Raw genomic sequence first — 27,582 nt, 5'->3', positions numbered from 1 at the left:
TTTGTTTTAAATTCCTCAATTGAATTTTATTATCTGTTAGTTTTGTTAATCTGTTCAGATCTTTTTTTAATATTGATTATTCTGGTGGTTAAAAAAATGAAATCAGTCCCTGTTAAATCCACAGTTTCTTTTCCTAATTTCCTGTCTGCATATCCACTGATGCATTTACTAAGGGTAAAAAAAACATGTAAAATAAAGATCCAACATGGTGAGACAAACAGCGTGGGAGTAAAGAACATGACACTAAAAACAGCTTCACTGATGCACTATTGTGCAAATTAAAACAACTGTAAGGAATTTCTATAGAAATCAGCAGAAATTTGAGACCTTCAGGGAAGTAAAATAAATACAGTATTTACCTGCTGCCGTGTGACTGTTTGTTACATGCTTTGGAGAATCATGTAAATCAGTTACTCCATCTATTCCAGGTCATGTGTCGTTTAAACAGCTGCTCGTTCTCATCCCTCCTGCATACGCTTGTAAAACACTCATCCAAACGTGAGTAGATCTGTACTCAGATCAGTTCAGGAGATTAAAAGACTAAATACATAATTCTGTATATGCATCTTTAAATGTGTTTAGAGCTTTATTCAAATCTCAAAAAAGACTGAGGGGAAATATGGTAATAATACTGTATGTGTGTGTGTGTGTGTGTGTGTGTGTGTGTGTGTGTGTGTGTGTGTGTGTGTGTGTGTGTGTGTGTACATGTATGAGAGACTCATTCATCCTATGAAGGGTCATTGTAGCACCTATGGGATCGAGAAAATGATTTAGTATATGACAAAGTTATTAAGTGTGCCTTTAAGCCTGAATCAGTCTGCGTGATTTTTATCTTGAGAGGCGCTATAGAAATGATATTTTCTTCTTCTTTTCTTTGTCCTTCTTGTGCTGCTCCCATCGGAACCAGAGGAGCATCAAAGTCAGTATTACTGTTAAGCCCAGTGTCCTTTTGGAAGTCTTTAATGGTGTTAAATAAAATGCCACCCAACCCTACCTTAAAGCCTGGGATTAAAATACACAAGTACAACATATCGTCTTTATCTGCTAAAGCAGCAGGAAAAGTTATTTACCCAGAAGATTCAGTATCTTTGACTTTCTAGGCACTCTTATTAAACCAGCTTCATGATCCAGGTTCAGGTTGAAATCTGAGAAGTGGTTATGGAATCATCTTAAAGCCAATCAACAATTATTCTGACGAGGTCACAAAGTCAACAATCACATGCTATTTCTAAAGTATCAAACACCGGATTTTATCTTCCACCGTGGAAACACACCCGTGTTTCTATTCAAAGATTTGTGCAACTTTCCATTCTGGATGATTCCACTGGCTTGAAAACTACACGTTATTTCAAAAAAGGCTCAGAGTGTTTTTCCTTAATGAAATCTGCACTCTGCCATGATCAGAGGAAGCTCAGGCTGAGATCACACATGGCTGGAAAGCACAGCAACACCAGATAAAGCAGCCTGAAGGCCATCAGCAGCATTCCAGCTCCACAGTACCCTGATTGCCACAAAGCATTCAGATGGAGTTGGAGGACGTGGCCTTCCATACTGAACAGGAGATGGGAGGAAGAGTCTGCATGAGCCAAACAAACAACCCGACTCTTCCTACAGTCTGCCTCCTGGTGAGACTCTTTTTCTGCTTCGTGTTCCCACAGATGAAATAACTTCTCTGAAGGACGGGAAAATATTACACCAGTCTTTGCGAGCTGCCTGCATCAAAGCCCGTTCACAGAAGGACTCGCGTGATTGGTCGGTATCTACGAAAGCCCTTACAGATCAAGGAGACTCTAATAGACTTCTGACCTTCGAGGTTACTTTCCCTCAGCCTGCATTTCTGCTCAGCTTGAAATTACAACCCAGACATTCCCATTAAATCAGCTGATATAATCTAAACTGATACAACGAACCTAAAAACGCATTAAATTTGATCAATCAGAGCTCCAAACATGCAACTGTGTCTGAACGCCTGTCTGTAACGATTTGTTTAACCTTCTGCTGTCTTTGAGATACGTTTGTATTTTCTACTAATAAAAATCTGTGCAGCTCAAAGTGACCCAGAATTCAGTTTTTTTTCCTACTTCCTCAATTTTGTTGAGCAATTTCTGTTACACTCTTCCCCTTTAATGAGAAAACAACTAATGCTCAGTGGAGCTTTCCAGTCAGCCAAGTCTACATTTAAAGCATAAAAACATGCAAACTCCAGTCTACCATTCTGAAAGTGAAATAATGCAGCTCGAGTAGTGAAATGTCTTGTGCAAAATTTAAATGAGAACAAATCCGTTTTTCCCTGTGCAGGGTTGCTGATTCGAACATGAACTGATGACGTGATGGAAAACGGGGAATTTTACAGCCACAGTGTGTGAAAGTAGAAGTAGATCAGCTGATCCGTTTATTTAAATGATGCATCAGTAATGAGTCAACCCCAAAGGTCAGAATCAGAATTAGACTAGAGCGCTAATTTCATTTTTCTTTTTGCAAATAAATTAAATGACATAATTTCAAGCGGCTCAGATGAGTTTTCTCCACAGGGTGACAGGGCTCTCCCTTAGAGACAGGGTGAGACGCTTGGTCATCCAGGAGGGGCTTGGAGTAGACCCGCTGCTCCACATCGGGAGGAGCCAGTTAAGGTGGCTCGGGAATTAGTTAGGATGCCCCCTAGACACCTTCCTAGTGAGGTTTTCTGGGCACGTCCAACCAGGAGGAGACCCAATGGAAGACCCAGGACACATTAGAGGGACTATGTCTCTCGGCTGGCCAGGGAATGCCTTGGGGTTCCCCTGGAGGAGCTGGCCTAAGTAGCTGGGGAGAGGGAAGTCTGGGCCTCTCTGTTTAGGCTACTGCCCCCGCGACCTGACACCGGATAAGTGGAAGAGAATGGATGGATGGATAGGGCTGTCGCGATTGAGGAATTCCCCCTGCGGTGAGTCAGGGCAGCTCAATATTGCGATATGCGATATTATTGCACCCCGTTTTTATTTATGTACTTAGCAAATTTGTTTGTTAATTACTAAACTCATGGCAATATTTCCTTTGAAACATTGTGCTTACACATTTAAAAAATGTTAGAAAAAAATACATGGCCATTTTAACACTTTATTGAATGCAGATCAAAGGGCAGTAACGGCATTCTCTGACTGAACTTAAAAACAACATTCAGGAGGTTTAACTTTGAAATGCAAATTTGGCTGCAACATCTAACAGAAATAAAAAAAGTGCCCTACTATCTCTTCGATCAGCACGGACTTTACCTCTCAGCATGCGCTGTCGCGAGATTTAATCAAGTGCGGTAATTGCGGTGGCACGTCATGCAGCGCGGTGGGTTTCTTAATATCGCGATATATTGTTCTTGCGATTATTGCAACAGCCCTATGGATGGATGGATGGATGGATGGATGGATGGATGGATGGATGGATGGATGGATGGATGGATGGATGGATGGATGGATCAGACATTCAGGATTTGGTAGATCCAAAACTTTTTCTCTTTTTTAATCAACTTTCTCAACTGAGGGAAAAGCTCCCATAATCGGAAGGTTGCAGGTTCGAGCCCCGCTCAGTGGGTTGCTATCGTTGTGTCCTTGGGCAAGACACTTAACCCACCTTGCCTGCTGGCTGTCGTCAGAGGGACCGGTGGCGCCATTGTATGGCAGACTCGCCTCTGTAAATAAACCTGCATGATAATGAGGCTTTGATACTAGTACGAGTCAGGGTTCAGGGTTAAGTCACATGCAGTCAGTGAATATTTATTCTTTCTAAATCTACAGATGTATGAACACTCAACAGTGAGATTTACAGTAAAATAAATCAGCTCCATAAATCAGCACAAGCCCTGACTTCTACAACATCTACAATTGCTAAATAAATAAGTGAATGGTTTATGTATAACCCACTGAATAAAAGTTAAATTCATTACAAATGACATATATGAAATGTATGATTAATGAGTTCAGTTTGACAGCGATGAAACCTGTAAGAAAAGCAGTGAAAAGATATTGATAATTCAGCTGTTTGATAACTATTGCCCAAATAATTGTCCTCACAGGTCAGACGGGAAAATCAGCCGGATGACGATGGTTCTGTAAAGTCTGATCATTTTTTGTCTACTTCATCTTAAAAATATTTTAATTCATTCATACTTATACCTGCTGTTTAATTCAGCTTACAGCTGAGAATTATACTCAGTAGATTTCAGAACAGAATTATTTCTTGTCAACACGTTCACACTCAGACACACACCATATCTTCACTGCACAAGCTTTGTCACCCCCCCAGTCACCAATTTCCAATCCTTTCCTCTCTCACTCCTCTTGCTCTACTTCTCTCTCCATTTTCTCCTCTTAACTCCGACAGCAAGTCACCAAACTTGAATCTCCGATCTGTATAACTTGAGCTGCTCTGTCTCGTAACCCTGCGGTCAGACCCAATCAGTCGCTGTGGCGGGGTATTGTAAGGTTTGGCAACAAAAGAAACACCAGCGGCGAAGTTCAGTGTGAAGCGCTCTTTTACTGTGCTCTTCTTCAGGTGAATCTCGCAAAAAAACTGCAGTCTTCTAACACAATGTCCATAGACTTTAACCCAAGATTAGCAGTACCTCTGGATCAATTCACAAACGTCCCCCTCATTGGAACTTGAATTGACTCTGATGACCAACCACCCTGTCAGCTGAGCGAGCGTCCTTTTAAAGGGACAGGCTCCGCCCAACAAAGAAAGTAGTACATTTCCCCAGATACCAACACATCCTGATATTATCACCAACCACAGTCGCTCATTAAGGAAAAATAAAACACCTCAAACTGTCAGCAATGAGGCTTGAAATCACCCAAATAAAGGATGAAGCTCGAGGAGCCACAGCCACAAATGACGTTTCAGCCCCTGATCTACTTTACACCTACACATTTTGACCCTTTATCTTTTAAACAGTTTTCAGCTCAATAACACAGAAGGGGACCTACTGAATATATAATTTTAGCAAACACAACAAAACATCATGTGTGCACCCACGACAAAACGCTGCAAGTTATACTAAAATAAGGTTTGTAAAAACATATAGATATCCTGGGTGTACTCCACTTATTGGTTCAAACTCATAGGCTAGGCTTAACTCGTGATGGCTCCTCCGTCACAGTCGCTCATTAAGGAAAAATAAAACACCTCAAACTGTCAGCAATGAAGCTTGAAATCACCCAAATGAAGGATGAAGCTCCAGGAGCCACAGCCACAAATGAAATTGCTTATGCTTAAATGCGTTCTCACTGGAATGAGGCAAATTTTTGAGAGGAAAAAAAAGCTTAAAAACAACAAAACAAAGTTATGAACCCCATGCGCTAGAGGACAAATGAAAACATGAGATCGTTTTTAAACATTTTTAGCCAAAGATATTAAAGACCACTGTGAGAAGAGCCATCTGTGGCTGCAGAGCGGCTGGTTGCAGACCTCTAATCTAAATAATCTCTATTTTACAGATCAATGATGTCCTGAGTTCTCTGTGGTGGTTTCCCTGTGAAAACCCCTCAGCTCCACTTCGGTGAGCATACGGAGTAATTCTTTCCCCATGCTCCTCCCCTTTTCTGTTCGTCTCAGCTCTCAGTGAGCTCAGGCAGGTCACAGAATAACAAACACAGTTCACGGTTTGCACCTCACCAGCTATTCTAAGGTCATTGGTTTGCAACTCGTTTGGAAAAAAACATGAACTATTTGGTTTGTTGCATCGTTTAGTACAATGAGTCTGGGTTTTATCATTTTGAGTGTGTCATTTGAGCAGGTATGTACCTTCTGAATTATTATTATTATTACTATTAGTAATATGGGATTTCATAATTACAAAATCCCATGCAAACCCTGCAATAAAACACACATAGGAGAAACCGGACGCCAACTCAACACACGAACAATAGAACATAGAAAGGAGTGCGAGAGAGAAACAAGTTGAAAACACACAAGAGCAGCAAAACAAGAAGCAGAAAGTACAATAAAGAAGTCAGCCGTAACAGATCACTGCACAAGAGAAAACCATATAATGGACTGGGACACAAGGATCATAAACACTGAACAACAGAAATACAAAAGATGGATAAAAGAAGCTATAGAGATAAGGAGATGTGGATGTGGGACCATGAACAGAGATGATGGGGTCTACACATTGGATCGCGCATGAGACTGCATCATCAGAGAGGGGAGAGCGGGCAGCAGAGGGTGACAACGTCCTCTGCTGCCCCGGATAAACGGAGAAGGAAGTGACGCCACCATCAGCGTCAGCTCTGAGGATGTTTTGCAGTCGGCAAACGAAACGTTAGCAAGGTAAAGAAAAACCTTTCCTGTGTTTTAAAAAAAGAACCAGAAATGGAATTAGAAACTAGACACAGTAAGAACATACCAAAGCTATTACTATTAGTAGTTTTATAGTAGTAGCAATAGTAGTAATTGTAGTAGTAGTAATAGTAATGGTGGTAGTAACTACTTCTAATACTACTAGTATTAGTAGTAGTACTATTACTAGTAGTAGTAGTAGTAGTAGTAGTAGTAGTAGTAGTAATAATAATAATAACAGTAATAATAATAATAATAATAATAATAGTCATAATAGTAGTAGTAATTGTAACAGTAGTAGTAATACTAATGGTGGTAGTAACTACTTCTAATATGACTAGTAATAGTATTAGTAGTAAAAGTAGTAGTACTATTACTAGTAATAATAATAACAATAATAATAATAACAGTAGTAATAGTAGTAGTAGTAGTAAAAGTAGTAGTAGTAGTAGTTGTAGTAAAAGTAGTAGTAGTAGTAGTAGTAGTAAAAGTAGTAGTAGTAGTAGTAGTAGTAGTAATTGTAACAGTAGTAGTAACACTAATGGTGGTAGTAACTGCTTCTAATATTACTAGTAATAGTATTAGTAATAATAGTAGTAGTACTAGTACTGCTGCTACTACTACTAGTAGCTGAAACAATAGTAGTAGTACTAGTAACAGTAGTAATTGTAGTATAAGTAATAGTAGTATAAGTAATAGTAGTAACAGTTGTAACAGTAGTAGTATTAGTAATAGTAGTTACAGTAGTAATAGTAGTAGTAATAGTAATTGTAGTAATAATAGAAGTAGTAATAGTAGTATTAGTACTAATAATAATTAGTGGCAAGCAACAAAGGTTGAGTGATGTCTAATTTAAGGAAATCAAACTGATTTTAATACTTTCTACTTTCAGTTTTCTTTTCCATATCAGTGACCTGATGAACTATTTAAGCTCCATTCAGATTCATTAGAATTGGGTAGCACAGTGAGATGAGCGGTCTGCTTCTGTAATAACCAAGATAAACCGACACGTCTTGACCCAGAAGCCAGAAATCCGCTTCTGTCCTGCTTCTGCACGAGTCTGAAATCTGTTAAAATTCTTTCTGAGCAAAGTCAGCTGGGCGTCTTGTTTCACCATCTGTGCTTCCACCCTCTGGCAGCTTCAGGCCTTCTGAAGCTGCTTTTTACTCCTCTCCTCTTTAGTCGTCGGAACACACTTCTCCTTTAAGGATCTTCTTCCTCTGACCTCTGAGAGGCAGCAGCCTCTTGTCCAGCTCCTGGCGCAGCGTCGGGCAACATGACACGCCACAAATGAAGACTAAAATAGGGAAGATGGGGAAACGCCAACTCATACTCTAACTGCTCAACAAGTCATCACTCACACTGCAACCTGACACGAGCTGGGTTTTCATTTCCCCACATGTAAAATGTGACAGATGCTTTGAGGTTCTCTTCTTCTTCTGTCATATTCTGAGGTCAGGGGTGAACTAAACCAGGTCTGGGTGTGTTACACGAAGAGCTCTGGTGCTCTCATCAGAAGAACAGCTCTTCTCACAGGAGTCTGGCCAAACTCCTGCTGCTGCTGTGGATTGTGAAGGTGACACACAGACAGGCCGCATTCAGCCTAAAAGAGCAAGTCACCCCCTACAAGAAACTTACTTCACTCCCACTTCATGTTTGAAAAATGCAACAGATGCTGTTGCTTGGCAGACCGAGAGGGCGGAGCCACTAACAAATACACACACACACAGGCTCACAATGGAATTATGACATCACAGTATACCAGATGACATCATAGCATACCTCTTAGCCAATAGCGATGGCAGATTTAAATTCAAATACAGTGCAGAATTTTTCCCTGACGACGGCGCAACACTGACAGTTTTAGGCAGAATATTTGAATTTTAACCAAGATGCACTGAACTGCCAAATTATTGACTACACGTGTCTGTAGCATGATTAGACACTCCTTTATATAGTTTATCAGCAAAAAAAATGTGATTTGGGGGTGACTTGCTCTTTAAGGTCAGACGAAGACGGGAAGAGAAACAGCTGATCTGGACTTTGTTACACACTCCTGTGGCAGAAAAATGTCTGAACAAAGAAGCAGAAAAGGCATAAAAATGATTCGGGACTGAGTCAGATTAATATTCATGTCCTTGACAACAGTTACAAAACTCCCACACACAGACTGGTTCAGTTCAACTCAAGTAAGACTCAGTCTAGTTATTTTATATTAGTAATAAAACCTTTCATTCATGGGTGTGTTTTAGTGGTTTATGGGAGCTGCTGCTTTGATCCTGCTGGTTTTTATCCTACGGTGTATTTACAAAAATGCGTTACAAAATAAAACAAAACTGTGTTTACCATCACAAATGTCAAGGAAACACACGAAAGATTCATGCTTGTTGACACAACAAAACATGGTCTTTTCTTTTATTTGCTTAAAGGGGACATTTTATGAAAAGCATCTTTTAGTGCTGCCTGATGGGGACTCTACCGTCGTATAGACACTCCAAACATTCAAAAACAGTCAATCCGTTTTCTGTCAGGTTCCAAAAATCCCTGAATGTTTCTTCACAGAGATGCGGCATAGAAGTCCACACCAACCAAAAACGTCCAACATTTTTGTTTACCAAGAGGCAGAGAGAGGGTGTGCTGTTGGAACTTTAGAGGGGAGCGACACACTTCAGATGGGTCTGGCCAGCAACCCTCACGCTAGAAAAATATTCAGCAGAAGAAGAAAGAAGAAAAAGAAGAAATAAGAAAGAAGAAGAAGACGACAGGATTCTTTAAGATGCAACATGACGGGACGCAAAACAGAATGGACCAGACTGGACCAGCAACATCTGGCAAAACTTTTGATGTGAGCATAAAAATTTGAGGCACTTTGTCTCTGCTGAGAGGTTCGGTTGGTGTTGGTCGGTTTGAGTTGGGAAGACGACTGAATGGCCACACGAAACTGCTACGGCTAACACTGCTAGCGACCAGTTGGTTTAGTCAGTGCCGCTCAGTTTGAGCAGGATTAGTAACCCTAACCTTCTTCTGATGGAAGGACCTGTCCCTGCTAGTAGGTAGAGAATACAGGGGAGTTTTCCTCTCCACTGTCACTACATGCTTGTTTATGGGGGTTGCTGTAAAGTCAAAGACACAACTAGTCATTGACTTGATGCAATCTGCTGGGTTTGCTGTTTTCTTACTTAGGAAACTTTCAGCTAAATTCAATAATGAACCCAACTCAGTGCACTGATAAGCAGGTTCAATTGGAATGTTTACTTTGTGAGGTGCCGTGAGAAGACTCTAGATGTGAATTTGGGACCAGAAATCGGAGGGTTGCAGGTTCGATCCTGGCTGTTGTGTCCTTGGCAAGACACTTAACCTGCCTTGCTTGCTGGTGGTGGTCAGAGGTGCCGGTGTGTGAACGTGTGAACGACTGGTTGTTTTGTGAAGTGCCTTGGGGGGCTGTAGAACCCTAAGAAGGTGCTATACAAATACAGCCATTTACCATGAATTAGTGCTACATAATGAAGCTGAAATGAACTGAATGTGCCCCTAATCCCCCGAACAGGGGAGAGGTGGGCGTGGCCAGCAGCTCCACAGAGTCTCCGATCAGGGTTTGTAGACGTTACAGATTGTGTCTGATGTTGTTTTATTAATAATCAACTCTCTAGTTTATAGCAGACAACAAATTCTTTTATACCCAGATTTCACAATCGCTTTCTGATACAAAGGTTCTGTGTTATGGAAATTTTATTATTAATTCTTGATCATTGACTCAATCAACTGAATGTAATATGTATTGCTCTATGCCCTCTCTCTCTCTCTCTCTCTCTCTCTCTCTCTCTCTCTCTCTCTCTCTCTCTCTCTCTCTCTCTCTCTCTCTCTCTCTCTCTCTCTCTCTCTCTCTCTCTCTCTCTCTCTCTCTCTCTCTCTCTCTCTCTCTCTCTCTCTCTCTCTCTCTCTCTCTCTCTCTCTCTCTCTCTCTCTCTCTCTCTCTCTCTCTCTCTCTCTCTCTCTCTCTCTCTCTCTCTCTCTCTCTCTCTCTCTCTCTCTCTCTCTCTCTCTCTCTCTCTCTCTCTCTCTCTCTCTCTCTCTCTCTCTCTCTCTCTCCTCTCTCTCCCTCTATGACCAGATGTTCGGGGCATTTTGCCTCGTGCATTATGCCACAGTTATAACTGTTTGACTTGTCTGTTCATTGTCTCCTTCTCTCTCTACTATAGGAAATGGGGTTATTGATAAACATATTGATAAAATCCATGACATTCTGATACACATCTACTTTACACCACACCACCACCTACAACTCACATTACATCACCACATATACACTCCATCACATATCGTTATTCATAGCTTGTCATGTATTATCATCAGTTTAGAAAAGAATAAAATTCTTTTAACTATATACTTGACTCTGCCTGAATTAATACAAAGTGTGTTTATGGTCCCTGAACAAGCAAAGAATCCTAAACTCTTCTGGTTAAACATTCAAAGATCAATCAGATTGATATTTCATATTTAAATGGAATCATCACATCTTATTGGTCATAATTAAATATGCAATCGTTATGCTATAAAGTGTGACGCTACACAGAGTCAGCAGTAGAGTTGCATTGCTGTAATCCAATCAGGTGCAAGATGTCAGAATATCAGGAATAAACTCCAAATTCTGCCCTTTTGCACTCCCCTCATCTCTGTCTCACTTCTAGTTCCTGAAACTGGAGCATGAGAGCTTTACAAAGAGACTGAGGCACTGAAGAGGCATTAATTTATATAAGAGACCTCTGAAAATGAATTGAAAAAACAAGTGGACTTGGTTTTTAAAGTGACAGAGCCCCAAAGCAAATCATTATGAAAGACATTGGAAAAGTCAAAAATAAAGCTGATGAGATCTCTTTTTGTGAGATGGTTTTGGGCAAAATTTTGAATTAACATGTTTTAAATAGATCATAAAGTCATAATATATACTTTGAGACAGTAGCGTCCAATCCTGGTCCTCGAGGGCCATGGCCCTGCTTGTTTTTACTTGTTTGGGCGACGGTGGCACAGGAGTTAAGTGCTCGCCCCGTAATCGGAAGGCTGCAGGTTCGAGCCCTGCTCAGTCTGTCGCTGTCGTTGTGTCCTTGGGCAAGTCACTTAACCCACGTTGCCTGCTGGTGGTGGTCGGTGGGACCGGTGGCGCCAGTGCTCGGCAGCCTCGCCTCTGTCAGTGCGCCCCAGGGCAGCTGTGGCTACATTGTAGCTCATCCCCACCAGTGTGTGAATTTGTGTGTGAATGGGTGAATGACTGATTGTGTTGTAAAGTGCCTTGGGGGGTTCCAGGACTCTAGAAGGCGCTATATCAAATACAGGCCATTTCCAAGTCTCAACACACGTTTCAAAGGTTAAATTATCTTTTCAGTTGGTAATGAAGCTCTGCAGAAGCTTTGACATCAACCACTGATAAAAATCAGCTGTGTTGAGGCCGAGAAATCTCTTAAAATAAGGATGGTGGACCTGGACTGGACTCTGCTGGATTAAGACAATAAACAGGCAACAATTACTGATTTTACAGCCCACGTTTGTAGCATATCAGAAGAACACACTGTATATTTATACACCACAACATCCACTAGACAGCACTGGGTGTTTTAAACAACCTGACATGCAATACAGCAGCTGAGCAACGGCGGAGCGACAAGACGACACGGTAAAAGAGACACCAAGGAGTCGTGCTGACAACATCTGCACATCACGACAAGCATGAAGCCTGAACTATGCAAAACATCTATGGTTTCATGCAGTTTCCACAGATACTCAGGGAAGGATTAAACACCACAGACGTGTGTGGAAAAAAATTATGGTGGATTCTGTTCAGAGGGAGATGAATATTTCATTAAGTAGGCCCAATCTGTCAATACCTGATGCTGGACTTTAAAGCATCAAACCAAACGCGCTAATGCTCAGAAGTTCTCCAATTTAAAATGTATTGTTGACATTTGCATTAATAGCTGTTCCCAATAAATCCCATCAATAACACATAGCTATTTTTAAACTTCCCTTTTCCTTTCAATGAAATAATGTTATACTCAGTAAGGAATTAGGAATAAATAAACTGGTTTTTAGTAATCCAAAAGGATTCAAATGAAGGTGACTGGACTTTGAAGCTTTGTCAATTCTGACCTGAATATGAAAAAGTCAAGCTTATAACTGTAGCTGTCTACAAGCTTGACCCTCTCATAGTGCCGGACGATAATTCAACAGTTCAATATATCTACCGATAGACATGTGGTGCGACAGTAAAAAAAATGGGTCGATAAAACTTTGATAAAAATTTCCTTTTTTCATTATAACCTATCAGGTAGCAGCATACTAGACTCCCTACTTACTCCTAATCAATCAAAACCACGCTGCGTCACCAGGCCCTCCCCTCTCAAGTCAAAACAGAGCATGCGGCAGCAAGATGTCTCAGCGAGAAGAGGCGGAGAAAAAATAAAAATAAAATGGCCAGGGCTGCACGTCAAATATATTTTCTACAATTGTTAAAATATTTTTCAATGATTATCAATATTGATCAATATTAAAAAATTGTTATGGATATACTTTTTTCTATATCGTCAAGCTCTACCCTTTCATATAAGCTTGGGGGGGGGGGGGGGAAGGTGTCCATCGGTTGGTAGAACCTCGGATTCGGGCGGAACAATGTGGTTTTCATCCTGGCTGTGGAACACTTCCCATATAAGCATGACGTCAGAATTGACAAAGCTCCTCAGATGAGAAGTGAAACGTCTTCAAGAAACCAAAGATGTCCAGTTGCCTTCATTTCCTCCCTCTGGATTACCATCACCTGGATGACCGAGAACCTTCCCTGGCTTGTAGTGTGTGTGTGTGTGTGTGTTTGTGTGTGTGAGAGAGAAGGAAAATTTGATTGAAAGATGAGTATCATTTCAGTGGAAACTACAAGAAGTGGAGTCACCAGTCGCTGTCATGCAGAACCACAACACAGACTAGGTTGAGTTTGTACCTCTGACGGTGTAGCGGATACATTTTTACAGCTCTTAGACAACTCCTCTGCAGCAGAACCAGAGAAGAAGAGGGTCCAGGTTATAAACATCCAAAACACAGTCGTGTTGTAAATTCTGAAGCCAGTTTTCCAGTGCTGAGGACTAATCCAAAAGTTTTCACAAAACTGAAGCAAACACTGGATGTAGGTCAGATGTGCTAAAATCTGTAAGACGGAATGCAATCATAGCACAGCTTTGATGTCTTTCAGAGTCTGAAAATGCACATGAATGTGAGGGAAAACCTCACATGACCACAAAGATTTTAGCTTCTCAAAAGATAGAGCTCCTACATTCTTCTCACATGTTACAACTGAATGTAAAAATGTTCAGAAATGCCTTCAAATGTTGCAGAGAAATGCAATTTTTTCTTTTCAGACACTAACGTCAGCTAAACTATTTGTCTTTCACTACTGTGATGCGTTCGGATCCTCCTGTTTGAGTCAGGAAATTAAGTGCGTCTGTTATTTAACAAGGTCATTAACAATAAAAGACGTAATTGAGCACATTGCATCACCGCAGTCTTACTGTCACATCTCAGGAGGAGTTTCACTGAGCACTCAGACAAAATGCAGCATAAGTGCACCTGAACAACATGATCTAAATCAGATGAGTATTAAAAGCAGCAGGGATCCATCTGATTTCCAAGTACAGCCACAACCAAGAGTTTTGAGAATGACGCAAATCCATTTTCATGAGTCGTGATCAATTTCAAAGACCATCCTAATCATGAAAATGAACTTAAACCTGTCTTTATTTATGGCATTCAGAGAAAAGTTTGTCCTGAGAGAGAGGTCTTGTGTCCTACCAGCAGTAAATCATCCTGAGACCAGAGCTGCGTATCGATTCAGGAACTGATTCGATTTTGATTCTTGAGACTTAGAATCGACTATCGTGATTTGATCTAATCTGCTCTGACCTGACACTGATTTGGGTCAGTCATTTGAAAACTGTTCTTTTTTTAGCCATCATCACAGAACTGTGCAGTCGTACAATATTAATACTATTGACATTTAACAACAAATTAATGAAATATTGGTAGTTAAAATGGCTGTAAGGTACAATTGTGTTTTTGATTGGTTCAAAGTTGATAAACTGTCACTTAATATTCAAAAAATGAAAAATTTATTATTTTAGGACATAAAACAAAAGATATATTCCTCCTATAGTTTTTCACTTATTTGTTGTTTTTGTATGCCGTCATTATGATTCACACATATGAACATTAGCTTCTTGCACTACAATATTTTATTCTCTTCAACTTGGACTGTTTTTTATTATTTAGAAACATCTGATATTGAATTTAAGTTAAAAATGATTTGATTTCTGTTTTATCTAGGAAACCTGTCGATGTTTTGATTTAATTTTATTTTACATCACACCAAATACAAATTTGTGTCTCGAGAGGTTAAAGTTTTATTTATCCGTACATAACATATTGAAATAGTGTTTGTGGTGCTACCTGTCAGTCATAGCTTTATAAAATACTATTAAAAATAAGTTTTCACATTTAATGAACTTTCAAATGAACTGTCTTGATTGGCTCCTCTCTTAAAAAACAAAACATTCTGACACTATTCGATTACGTATAAGTATGTGCATTTAACTTTTGATTTACAGATAGGCTTTCAAAAAGTTTTTACCTGTTCCTCAGATATACATACATGCATACATATAAAACAAGACAATGGAGTGACTTATTTACCATTTTGCAGATTGTCAATTAAGCAAAATACACTCAAATACAGAGGGCCTTTCCTTTGGAATAAACTACCACCAACTCTTCAGGATACAACTGCACTTCATTATTTTAAAAAACATTCAAAATTACGTTAATCTCAAATAGCACATGATGTTGTCCAGAAAAAAGAAATGTATTTTCCTAACAAAGCACTACCTGAGACTGGAGTTGCTTCTCAGCCAACAGGAAGGACTCATTTGCAGTTTAGCCTCAGAAAACATTCATGAAAGAATGGTACCTGAGCATCCTCCAAGAGGAACTCCTCCGAACCACCAAAGAAAACACGGATCATGAGCAATGTCTTTTACGGGGTGATGCTCCATCAGCTAAAGTCAGAACCAAATGGCTCAGGGAACAAAACATAATTTGGGTCCATTTCCAGGAATCTCTGCAGACCCCAATCATTTTGAGATTTTGTGGATGATCTAAAGAGGACGAAAAAAATCTATATTTACAATCTCCAACCACTGATTGTGTGAAAATGGGGTGTGACCACTCAGGATTTGGACCAACAAAACATCAGGGTGAACTTTAGACCTCTTGAAAAAGGACCAACACATCAAATACTATAGTTATGTATGTTGAATACACTCTGACAACATCAGACAATAAATAAGAACAAGGAAGCAGCAAAATTCAAATCAACATTTATGTCATGGATTTGTTGTTGTCTTGGTGATGTTGAATGGTGATGCATTTATTTTTTTTTTTTTACATATTTTGCAGCCTTGGGCCCTTTTAAAGAGATATTCGACTCAAACAGTTGGTTTGAGTATGAAAATGCATCAAAAACATTCATATTCTGTATTTCATTAGACAGAACAACGGATCTAAACAAAGGGAGAAGACACCAACCATGTTGTAACTTTTGCAGTTTGTGAGCAGAAACATAAAATAGACCATGACAGAGATTAGATGACCTTTTAATTAGTTACACGTGTAAATTTAAAAAATGTGTGTGTGTGTGTGTGTGTGTGTGTGTGTGTGTGTGTGTGTGTGTGTGGTGTGGTGTGGTGTGGTGTGGTGTGGTGTGTGTGTGTGTGTGTGTGTGTGTGTGTGTGTGTGTGTGTGTGTGTGTGTGTGTGTGTGTCCTATGAGGATCTCCTGCAGGATCAGTGATCCAAGAACTGATGCAAAAATAGGATAAATCACAGCGACTCATTCATCTGTTAGGAGCTGACCTGACCTCCGGGATAATTACTACATGATGTTTGGAACTGGACACGTGTTAATTAAATCTGACCAAATCATAACCTTCCAGCATCTGACTTCCATCTTCTTGCGGTCACACTGAGCTGTCATTAAATGGGTCAGGCTTCGCATAAAGGATCCCTCTATCTGGGGTGTCCATTAGGACAAAAACAAAGAAAACAGCAGAGTCACATGTGAACTGAAAGCCGCTACAGGCAATAAAAAACTAACTCCGCAGCTCAGCCGGATCCACACACGCTCCGATTATTCACCAGAAAGTTCACTTTAAATCACCCTGCGTTTACTGAAAACACACAGGAGGAATCCTTAGAGAACTCACCCCATGCTCCGAGGATCTAGACGCCGATTTAAAGATTACTTCCACTCACGAACTCTTTCTGATCCGTTATGTCCACGCTCCAAAACGCAGAAATCCTTCCCGAAACCCTTCTCTTACATTGCTGAAGTAAAAAACTGGAGAAAAAAAAACAGAAAAAAGGCTAATCACTTCCGACTCCAGATTCGCTCTCCGTTTCCCCTCCTACAGCACTTCTCTCCACTGAAATCAGTTGTTGTACTCCGGGCTGCCTGGGCGTCCTTTTGTCCGCGGGTTTGCACTGATCGGTCGTCCCTGTGCGTAATTACGCACCGTGAACGATTGGCTCAGCTGCGCGAGCCGCACAGACGGTGGAATGTCGATGAAAGTCGAGTAGCAGGCTGCTCCTACTGGGTCAAAGCTCCTTCAGAACTTGTTCACTGTGCTCCCCTCCCGCCTGCGACTCAGATCACTCTGGGATTCTATTCAGGAGGAGCAGCGAGGTCTCCTCAGCGCCGCCTGGTGGGCGCAATGACACCTCAGCTCCTCCTGATGCCCGCTGTGGAAAGTCCATGCACCCATCCATTATCTGAACCCAATATTCCACGTAGGGTCGTTCGGGGGGGGGGGGGGGGGGGGGGGGGGGGGGGATTGCCTGCCTATCTCCAGCGGTCAATGAGCAATCAGGCAGGACACCCTGGACAGAGAGCCAGTCCATCGCAGGGCAACACAGAGATACACAGTACAAACAATTATGCACACACACACACACACACACACACACACACACACACACACACACACACACACACACACACACCTAACGACAATTTAGACAGACCAATCAACCTAACAGTCATGTTTTTGGACTGTGGGAGGAAGCCGGAGTACCCGGAGAGAACCCACGCATGGACAGGGAGAACATGCAAACTTCCAGGCCGGGAAGCAAACCCAAGACCTTGTCGATGCAAGGCAACAGCTCTAACCACTGCCCCACCGTGCAGCGGAAAGTGTCAGGCTGAAATAGCGTGAATTTATGAGGTGCGGGAAAACATGTACGAATTTTACATCACAGGAGGGCCAAATAAATACAAATCCTGAAAAAAGCACATTTAATTGATTAAATAATTAAATAATCACCAATTAGGCACAAAATTGGATTATAAATCACCTCAATCCAATTGAAAATAACTTCAGAGCATAATTTTATGACAACATCGCAGACATGTTGGTGTATGTTCACACATGTGACATGTGTAATACCACACAGAGCAGGCACATAAACCAGAATAAAAACACAACATTTTTGTTAAAACAATCCTTGTTTAGTGATGCTCTGTGGGATTCTTCTGATTTGTCTGATGAATCAGATCTAATTTCTCATTGATCACACAGCATCTTCATCAACAGTAACTGTGCTGCTGAAGCAGTGTTTAAAGTTTCAAAGACATAAAATCCTTTCTTAGCTGCTAATTAATGAAAAAAATCAATGAGTTTCACTTCTTTACTTTTGCCTTCAGTCTTTTATTAAAACGCTAAAATATATCTTGTTTTGAGAAGTTCCTTCACTTTAGGCTTTAGGTTAGAGTCAACACTGATTTATTGTTTATTGGTCTGAGCTCGAGCTGAGTATGGGACATTGGAGTCTGAAGTGGAGGTGGAAGAGCAGCTTGTGCACTAATCGTGCTGCTCACTGGCCTGTTTCAGCAATGCAGCTGACTGCCCCTCCAGGCTGCAGGGAGGCAGCAAGAACATTGGATCTCTAAAACTAAACTCTAATCAGCAGAGACTCCTCAGTTGGTCTGAGGGACTGTTTAAAGCCCAGCTGGACTCCAGGTAAACCAGGACTGAATCTCCAGGGGTTTAACACACGAAATAATCAGCTCCAACAACGTGAGAAATGCTGCTACTCATGCATTTATAGAAAGGTCTGGGAGAAACAACACTAGTTGGCTCTGGAGCTGCAGCAAACATTAAAGTAGTGAAGACTAGACTGGCGGAGGGTCTTTGCTTCTAGATTTATGGGACAGCAGTAGCTCAGGAGGTACAGCGGGTTGTCCAGTATTCAGAAGGTTGCAGGTTTGATCCTGGTTCCTGCCAGAGAATGCTGCTGATTTGTCTTTGGGCAAGACACGCAACCCACCTTGCCTGCTGGTGATGGTCAGAGGGCGGTGGCGTCTGTGCATGACAGGCCTCACCTCTGTCAGTGCGCCCCAGGGCAGCTGTGGCTACATTGTTGCTCATCCCCACCAGCGTGTGACTGTGTGTGTGAATGGGTGAATGACTGATGCCGTGAAGTGAGCGTGATGTACAACCTGGAGATCTGGCCAAAGGGAGCCAACGTATGGAGACTCTTGAAACACGTAAGGGTGGAGTCTCAGGCTTCACACACTGTAGCTCTGATGAAGGAGTTCCTAGCAGCCTGGGATACAATTAAAGTTAAAGTCCCATTTGTCATCATCATATGCTGGTGAAATTACATTTCTGCGTTTGACCCATCTCCTGGGGGAGCGGTGAGCTGCAGCAGAGGCCATGTTCGGGAGCAATTTGGTGGCTTAACCCCCCCCCCAGTCCAACCCCCTAAAGCTGAGTGTCAAGCGGGGAGGCATTGGATCCCATCAATCAGAGGTGTGGACTCGAGTCACAAGACTTGGACTCGAGTCAGAATCGAGTCATTATTTTAATGACTTCTGACTTGACTTGATAAAATCTATAGACTTATGACTTGACTCAGACTTGAACGCCAATGACTTGCGTCTTGAATGGACTTCCATCTGTTGACTTGATAATGACTTGAACATATTTGATATTTTAGCACAAAAGAGGCACGACATGGACAAAAATCATGAATCATTCTTCGTTCTGGGTGTGATCTTGTTCTGCTAAATGCAGCAGCACTTTGTTTATAATCAGTTTCAGTTGCACTTTCTGCTTGTTTGAGCAAATAAATGAAGCTTTAAGAAGCTTTATTTCTGGAATTTATTTATTATCATTGTCATCAAATTGAAGTTGGACAGATGACTTGATTATAACTTGAAAATTCAAGTTAAGAACTTGGACTTGACTTGGGCTTCCAGATCATTGATTTTGGACTCGACTTGGACTTGGTTGTCTTTGACTTGGACTTGACTGGAAAGGCTTACTTGTGACTTGCAAAGCAGTGACTTGGTCACACCTCTGCCATTAATGACCCAGCTGAGATCTGAACCCCTATCTCCCAAGCCCAGGGCTAAATTAGTATAAAGCGTGTCTGAAATAACTGCATAGGCAGACATGAGTCACAGTTTTGTTGTGGACCAACAGCTGGATCAGTGTGACATTCTGTGCTTACAGAAAATATTTTAACAAAACAGGATCTAAAAGGTCAAAATTCAATTAATAGCAATTGTCATGGGGCTGGAGAGTCAATCACTGACACCGTGGGTAGAATAATAAGGGTGTGAATACCAGGTGTTGTTGCAATTCTTTGGAACAAGAAATTAGACCCATATATAAATGAGAGGAGGCTTGGTGTGGACTGGTGTATGGCAATACACCTTAACTTTTCTTAGTGAGGTATGGCATATGACTTCACGATTGGATCACTGTGTCAGGCATGAGCATCTTATATGGTTTGTCAAGTGCTGATCATATTCCGTTCAGGTAGAAAATAATCTGAGTATGTGTCTGAAGAAAATGAGTACAAGGAAAGTTATAGATTGGCCAACCCATTCTGAGGAGAACATCTGAAACTATCAGCTGCTTACTGAGGAACTTTTTGAAGGTATTTGCCTGCCCAGCGTAGCAGTGACCTGTAGAGAAACAAGGTGTAAAGATCCAGAGCACACATCAGCAGTAGGAAACATAGTGAACACACTACTTAAGGCTATCATTCCTTTTTACAGACATAAAACTAAAACACAGTTTTGACCAGGCTGGAGAGAGTATGTGATTGAGAACCACGCTGAAGCGTGAGAGGCCTCAACAGAGTGGGTGCTAGTGAGGACACCTAGACATGGGCCTGTGTTTGAGCATAAAAGAGTTACAAATGCAACCGCGGGAAGTGGTATTGTGCTAATTTTATTTTATATAATCAATGTCTCTGGAATAAAGGCTACTTGACTTGTCTTGACTCTGGTGCTCAGACTCCCGTGCGTGCCAACTCACGATGCGTGAGAGTTGGCAGCCCTGCTTAAGTGCCTTTCAAAAAAATCTAAAAGTTGATGTCAGAATTAGTCGTAGCCGTCTTAATTATTCTTCTCCATCGCATCATCCCGCCCACCAAACCAAAAGAGCATTGTGATTGGCCCGCCAACAGACTAGCCAGGGCTGCTGAGGTTCCAGTGGAGTGTGGCTAAACAATACTTGGAATAAAACTGGATAAATCAAATAAGCTTTAAAGAATCTTCGCTTGCAACCAAATAAAATTGCTCAGACGTCTTATATTCATATTTGAGAGAATTATGTTTGACTATTGTTGTGTTGTAACTAAAATGAGCAGGCAGTGCTTACTTTATTCCAAACTTTATTGTCTTAGTTTAGCAGATTATAGTCTTCTTCTTTTGCGTCCACACAATACCTTATACTGACACCTAGTGGTTACAAAGCACAACAACCAGTTCACAATCAACAAAGCAAAAGACAAGTCCAACACTCTCACTCAGACATTCTCTTAAGCCTGCCTAAATCCAGCAGTCATCAGCGGACAGGTCACCAGTCCATTACAGGGACACACAGACACAAAGGTGAAGTCTGATTTTTCACCAGGACACTAGATGATGATGTTTTTCATCCAGACTGCATCAAATTTAACAAACTACTTTAGTAGATAACCAGAAAAATGTGTGGACATGTCAAAACCATTTAATCAGATCCACTGGGTTACAGCCTCTACTCGTTTATAAGAATTCTGCCATTAAACAGTTGAGTCGATTTTATCAGACCGACACAAATTGGGTTTCATCCTGGTATCAGAATAAAATAGCCATGAGTCAACATGGTTGTGTTTTGGTTTACACTGAAATGCACTAGGCTTACTCTATGTCGGAGTAATTGGCATGGCAGAGTTTGCTGAAGGAAAACTATTCTCATTAACTTTGTGACTGAAGGGATTTGATTCCTCGTTTTCCTTCCACTGTAGAATCTTTTGCAAGAACATTTCCACTGACTCTTGTATCATGGCATAAAAGACTTCAGGGCTTCAGGAGCAAATTTGTTTCTAGTAATGTTTTCCTTCCATTCATTTCTTTACAGTATGGAATCAGAAAGTATTTTCCCTACAGGAACATCTGGAATTAATATAAGTAGCTCTTCGTGGTCATATTGCTGGTGAGAGTGAGAGTTGGACTCCGCCAAGGCTGCCCTTTGTCACTGATTCTGTTCATAACTTTCATGGACAGGATTTGTGGGCTCAGCCAAGGTGTTGAGGGGATTCGTTGGTGGCCTGTGGATTGAATCTCTGATTTTGCAGATGATGTAGTCCTGTTGGCTTCACTGTCAGTTCTTTTGAATAATATCTGATCACTGTCTTTTTTCCAAAAACAGTTGATCACAGGAACCCCCAACATGAAAACAGCGTTTTAAAACAACATAATTTTTAAGCTTTTGCATTTAAAGCTGTGGATCTGTTGCTATCAGATGTCAAACATTAATCTTTTATTTTATAAACCGAGAAAAGAGAACATGCTAGTTACATGCATTTTCCTAAAAAATGAAACACAGCTGATGTGGATTTCTGTCTTTATATTTAATGCTGTGGACTAAATCCCAACCTGGAATTCGCGCCTAAAGGGGGCCCCTAGTCCCTTCAAGGTTTCAAGGGGTCCTCATAATTGTGTCTGAGATGAGGCTACCAAGATTATACTTGTAAAAATTACATTTATACAGTTCCAACCAACTCAATAGTACAATCAAAACTCAGTAAGAGGCATTTCCCTTTGACTGTACAAAGTTTGTAGTTATTCACTTTTAATTGCGTGCATGCAGGTAGTAGTTGGGGGGGGGGGGGGGGGGGGCTGAATTGTCTTGGACACAAGAAAAGGGGGTGCTTGTGATAAAATATTGGGAACCACGTTATTATATCATAGTTTACTTAGTGTGAGCGTTTTGGCGAGTTTGTGGTTGAAATATTAAAGACTTTGAGCTGAACAGGGTGTAGCATCTGAACTAGGGCTGGGAAATAAATCAAAAATTTATCGTTATCAAAATTTGTGACTCTTATAGAGATAATTTTTTTCCCCGTCAATAAATTTGATAATAAAAAAATGAAAAGATGTGTGTAGGTTGGCAACGTTCATGTCCCTTTAAGAAGTTGTACCACCTTTGGTCATTTAAAAATGTGACTCAATATAATACACGTGACATCCCCATCTAGTGGACAACTTTTGATTCTGCGCATTCCTGTAGTTATCGTCCATTTATTGTTATCAAGGTGAAATCCTCAGTTTGGTTTTAGGCCACATTGCCCAGCCCTAATCTGAACCATCGCCTAAAGCCTGTTTCACACAGAATGCAGAACAGATGCGGTCCGGACTTCATATGACACCCACAAAGAGCACAAGTCCAATCGGAGCCACTGAAAAGCTCCCGCATGCAGAATGAAAAATTACCAAAACAGGAAGGGTTTCAGTTCATTTCAAAATAAAACATGTAAATTTATTTATGCTGTCTTTTGTTTTATTATTAATGGGGATATCAGTTCAATGTGTGGTAGTTCACGTTTTCACAGGTATACTTTTAAACGTATGTGTGATTTCTAGGGCCGGGACTTTAACGCGTTAATTATGATCAATTAATTAGAAAAAAATAACGTGTTAAAAAATCCACGCATTTAATCGCAGCTTGCATTTCGAGCAAGACGGAACCTTTGTCATTGCACGACTTCCTCGTAGACTGAATATCACTGACGCACACAACAATGCACAGTGCTAATGGCTACTAAAACGGAATAAAAACAGAAAGAAGTTGCCTTGCTTGGACTGATGCAGGATTTAGGAAACTCGTCCACCTCTTTTCTTAACTTGGGGGAAAAAAACCTTCCAGACAACAATGAACTCCGTGTCGCGGACATTTTTCAGAGATCGATGCTGCCCGGTGGTACCGGAAACTTTACAAAAGTTGTGGGAAGCTATATTTTTAACATTTACGTAACATCTGTGCAGCGCTGAAAGCACCAGACAGAATAATTCTTTACCCTAACAGTAGTTTATGAAAGTAGTCAGACAAAGGAGAGGCACCTGGCTTCCGCTGGGAGAACGCTCCGTGTCCTCACTGTAAACAATCACAAACAACGTGTCTTAAAGTTGAAAACAGAAGTTTAAGTTAAAATAGAAACACTCTGAAACTTTTCTGATGATTTTCTAAACAATTCTGTCGGGGAATTATATGTTTCTGAGACGAGTCACTGTCTAAACATCACATGCATTAGTCATTAAGCAGCGAGGTGTGTTGAAGCTGTCATCAGCTAAGGGGCGGATGCTTAAGTGCATCAGGGGCAGCGAGGAACGAGGAAGTTGCGATCAGGCTGGAGATCACACCAGATTCGCTGCTGCAGGCGTGAATCTGCGGGTCTGCAGCATCCCCTTCTTAACGTGACATCAGGATTCCCATGTAAGGAAGGTCCGCTCACCTGTTCGCCATGATCTTTTATCTTCCTATCATCCTCCAGTCATCCAACTGGAACCAGTTGGTGTTCCTGATCATTCTCAGAATATGTCATGCCTGCTCTGGTGTTAGAAGTTAGTACATTTAAGTCCTAGGTCATATTTGTGCCGGTTTACTGTCATTTTGAAGGATTATTATGTGTGTTTTTACTACATTATGAGTAGAAATGCTAATGAAAACTCCCAATTATACAAACAAGTGAAACTGGAAAAATTAGAATCTGGTGCAAAGTCGAATTTATTTCAGTAATTCAACTATTTAAAGGCGCAGGAACACTTTGCAGGTGTTTTCTATTAGTAATTATAAATTTTAGTTGATTTGGGTCTTGTTTCATATCAGTGACATTTGAATAATTAAAATGATTTTTTAAATTAAAAGCATTAGTTTACAGTAATAACCATGTCTAATGTTTGATTCTCTGTCTCATAATTTTAATTAAGTTTTGCTTTGAGAGCACATTTTCCTGAACGATTAAAATGCAACTAATTTAATTAATTACAAAGCCTTTTAATCAAGTCCCAGCCCTAGTGATTTCTAATCATTTGGTGTTCTTGTGGGAGTAAATATCCGGAGATGTTCAGCACATGAAACGCAGTCAGTGTGAATGGAAGTCCGCCTGGTAACCAGATCGTCTCAGAACCACATTCTATGTGAAACAGGCTTTAATCTGTGTCTGGAAACAAGCCAAGGGTCGTTTGTTAAATTCTTGTTACTGATTTGGGAACCACCTGCCGCTTCAGGATCCAGATCTGGAGGTTAAAAGGAAGGCTGAGCTGATGATCAAGAACCAGAAAAAGTTCAAACAGAAAATCATCCAGAGGCAGACACACAATTTTTAAAGACTGATTAAAAAAGAAAGATGCTGACTCAGCTCATTGGAATATTTTCTGTTGCACCTGCAAATGAACCTCATATCTTTCAAACAGCTTAAATTAAGGACCTTTATTGATTCAGTTGGAACAAGGGAACCACTATCTTGTGATGAAATGTCACTGCAAAGAAGACCTAATGCTTCAAATATGTATTTACATCATATTGATGCCTCAGTCCAGTTTATCTCCAGCTGTGTGACAGAATCAATGGTTTGGGATGCAAATGCTTAAACTGAATCGCTGCACACACTGCAGTTGATTGTGGCTCAGATGATGGAAAGACATCAAAATTAATATTAGGGCAGCATTATTAAAGCTATAACATGTTAGGACTTAAGCAACAGGAGGCTGATTATGTTGAAATAATTCACTCAAATCCGACTGAAACTAAACGGCTAGTTCTGAATCAACTAAACTACTTGGAGCATGATTGTCACTTGTCTGCAGAAATGAAAGCAGGTGAACAAGAGGCTGTGGATTACATTCTTACAATGTTCAGAAAGTGTCACTCTTCTACAAAGTTACAAAACTACAATCCATCCAACAGTTTGGGGAAAACACAAAAGTCCTAATGAAGTAAACAGCTTTCACCTCGTTCCTCTTTTCAGCCCGTTGCTGCCAAAAACAAAACACATTTGAGTAAAACTATGTAAAATGGTGAAGCAACACCCAACTGAACACCATGACACACACAAGCAGCAAATGCAAGTCTAATTCAGTTGATGGGACTGGTTCACACAGTCCTCCAGGAAGGTACAGGATCATGACTCTAAAGAGGAGCTCTACTAAAAGTAACACATAAAGCAGAAAAACAGCTGTGCACAAATCAAACATCCGCTGAAGGTCAAATAAAATCTACCAGCCTGTTTTTACTCCACAGAGAAGGAAGGTGGCTTTTTGCCTTCAGCCCATCTTCAGCACGATCCAGCTCTTAACTCATAACCTGGCCTGATTTACTTCTATAAAAAAAAATAAAAAAGTCTTTTCAGCGGGATTCTTCAGCCCTCGTCTGTTGAAAAGGATCGTCATTTGCTGGTAGTTTGACTTGAACTACATTCATGTCTGCGCTGCAGCTGTTTATGGTCTTAGGCACAGATTCTGGTTTCTCATTCGCGTTTCTTCTCCTCACCAACAACCAATCAGAGCTGAAGGTGTTTCCACTCCACACTGGAACCAAAGGTGGTGAGAATTGTGTTGGTTTAAAAATTATTTTTAGTATTGCCGCTATAATTCAGCAGCATGACCACAACTTACATGCCATCTGTCTGGATGTTGAGTCCAAAGGCTACAGTGTGCCTCCTGCACTCCTGTCCGTGGCGGTTAACACGTCTTCCTTCTAAGCCACCTTCCTTTTCTACTGCCTTGTGGATTTTTGCCACGAAAGCCTACGAGTGATCGATTTGTCTCCCCTCTTATTTAGCTTTTTCCACCTCAAGCAGGGATTTCTTTGATGGGTGGGGACAGTCCATGATCCCCTGAGGAATCACTCAGAGCAAAGCATTCAAGCATTTGCCAATCTAAGCAGACAGAGTTGTTTTAAATAAAAAAAGGATCATCTGGTTACAAAGCACAGCAACACGTCAACAACCCGCGCTTTCATGAGATTACAGAAGAAAAAGCCTCAGCTGAAACATCAAATGACACTTAGCTGAATATTCAATGCTGGTCATGTTTGATAGTTTCACCGACTTTTTATATCTTTTTGTAATTTTGTGCTCTGTGGTAAGAAAGGTATTCAGAGAAGAAAAACTGTCCCATGATGATCACGATATCTGTGGGATTCGCGTCTCATGCCAGGAAAAACCGTCTGAAATCCAAGCGCCAGTCCAGCGCTGGCGTGCGATCGAAACCACCCCATTAAAGACCTTGTGAAGAAGCCAGTGGTTCTCAAGGCCAATGAAAGGTATCTCAACATCAGACTCGAGCACAGAAACCAGTGTTTTTACTTCCTCTCTGAGAGGGTGTGTCGACTGCTGCTTCCTTCTGAGGCTGCTGAGGTGTTTGGGCCCAGTAGAAGAATATCCTCCCGTGATGAACCCAATTTTTCAGACAGTCTGGGACATTTTACGAGTTGATAACCAACTTCCAGCGTGGGGATTCTTTGTTTTCTTTTTGTGCTGCCTGTTTAAAGACGTTCTGCAACCACTTCTGTCCAGATTTGGAGAACGAATCCTTCAAATTCCAGAGAAGCTTTAGATCCTTATCTGAAGACAGGTGTACGAACTTGACAAGAGTTTTCCCAGAAGCTGAGTGTGAAGGTTGTTGGGTGGTTTATTTAGTTGGGGGCTGAATCTCTTTTGGATTCTCTTGAGAGATGGTCGATCTCTCGTCTGTTTCCCTCAGCAGCCCGACCAGACGCCGCCACATTCTCGACTTTCCCTCCTTCACTACGCACGGGCATCGGTTCCTGCCTCTCGCTTGTTCACGCGGCCTCTTTCCATCATCCTGCCCATCTCTTAGTGCTCTCTTCTTCTTCTACCCTCCCATTTCTCT

The 27,582-nt window shown here is 41.0% G+C and overlaps 1 protein-coding gene and 1 long non-coding RNA gene across 3 annotated transcripts in view; both read right to left on the bottom strand.

Annotated features, from left to right (window-relative positions):
* The window catches only part of LOC107392834 (homer scaffold protein 3), a 59,688-nt gene extending 42,853 nt beyond the window's left edge, over positions 1 to 16,835 (bottom strand). The window contains exons 1-2 of one of the 2 annotated variants that reach the window (XM_070554226.1): positions 16,601 to 16,734; positions 13,292 to 13,338 (exon numbers count right to left, since the gene is read on the bottom strand). In XM_070554226.1, the coding sequence (XP_070410327.1) occupies positions 13,292 to 13,314 (23 nt within the window). In that variant the 5' untranslated portion in view covers positions 13,315 to 13,338; positions 16,601 to 16,734. Of the gene's footprint in view, positions 1 to 13,291; positions 13,339 to 16,600 lie in introns of both variants that reach the window. The other variant, XM_070554227.1, reaches the window with a different exon arrangement.
* Positions 16,836 to 26,061: 9,226 nt separating this feature from the next.
* On the bottom strand, positions 26,062 to 26,481 carry LOC139071569 (uncharacterized). The gene is made up of 2 exons (XR_011521411.1): positions 26,344 to 26,481; positions 26,062 to 26,256 (listed from the first exon to the last, which is right to left on the bottom strand). It is a non-coding gene; the product is annotated as an uncharacterized lncRNA (long non-coding RNA).
* Positions 26,482 to 27,582: the final 1,101 nt, after the last annotated feature.

The sequence above is a fragment of the Nothobranchius furzeri genome, chromosome 8 (genome assembly GCF_043380555.1).
Source record: "Nothobranchius furzeri strain GRZ-AD chromosome 8, NfurGRZ-RIMD1, whole genome shotgun sequence".
NCBI classification, from domain to species: Eukaryota; Metazoa; Chordata; class Actinopteri; order Cyprinodontiformes; family Nothobranchiidae; genus Nothobranchius; species Nothobranchius furzeri.
The sequence above is the reverse complement of the archived record's forward strand: the minus strand, read 5'-3'. Positions and strand labels throughout refer to the sequence as shown.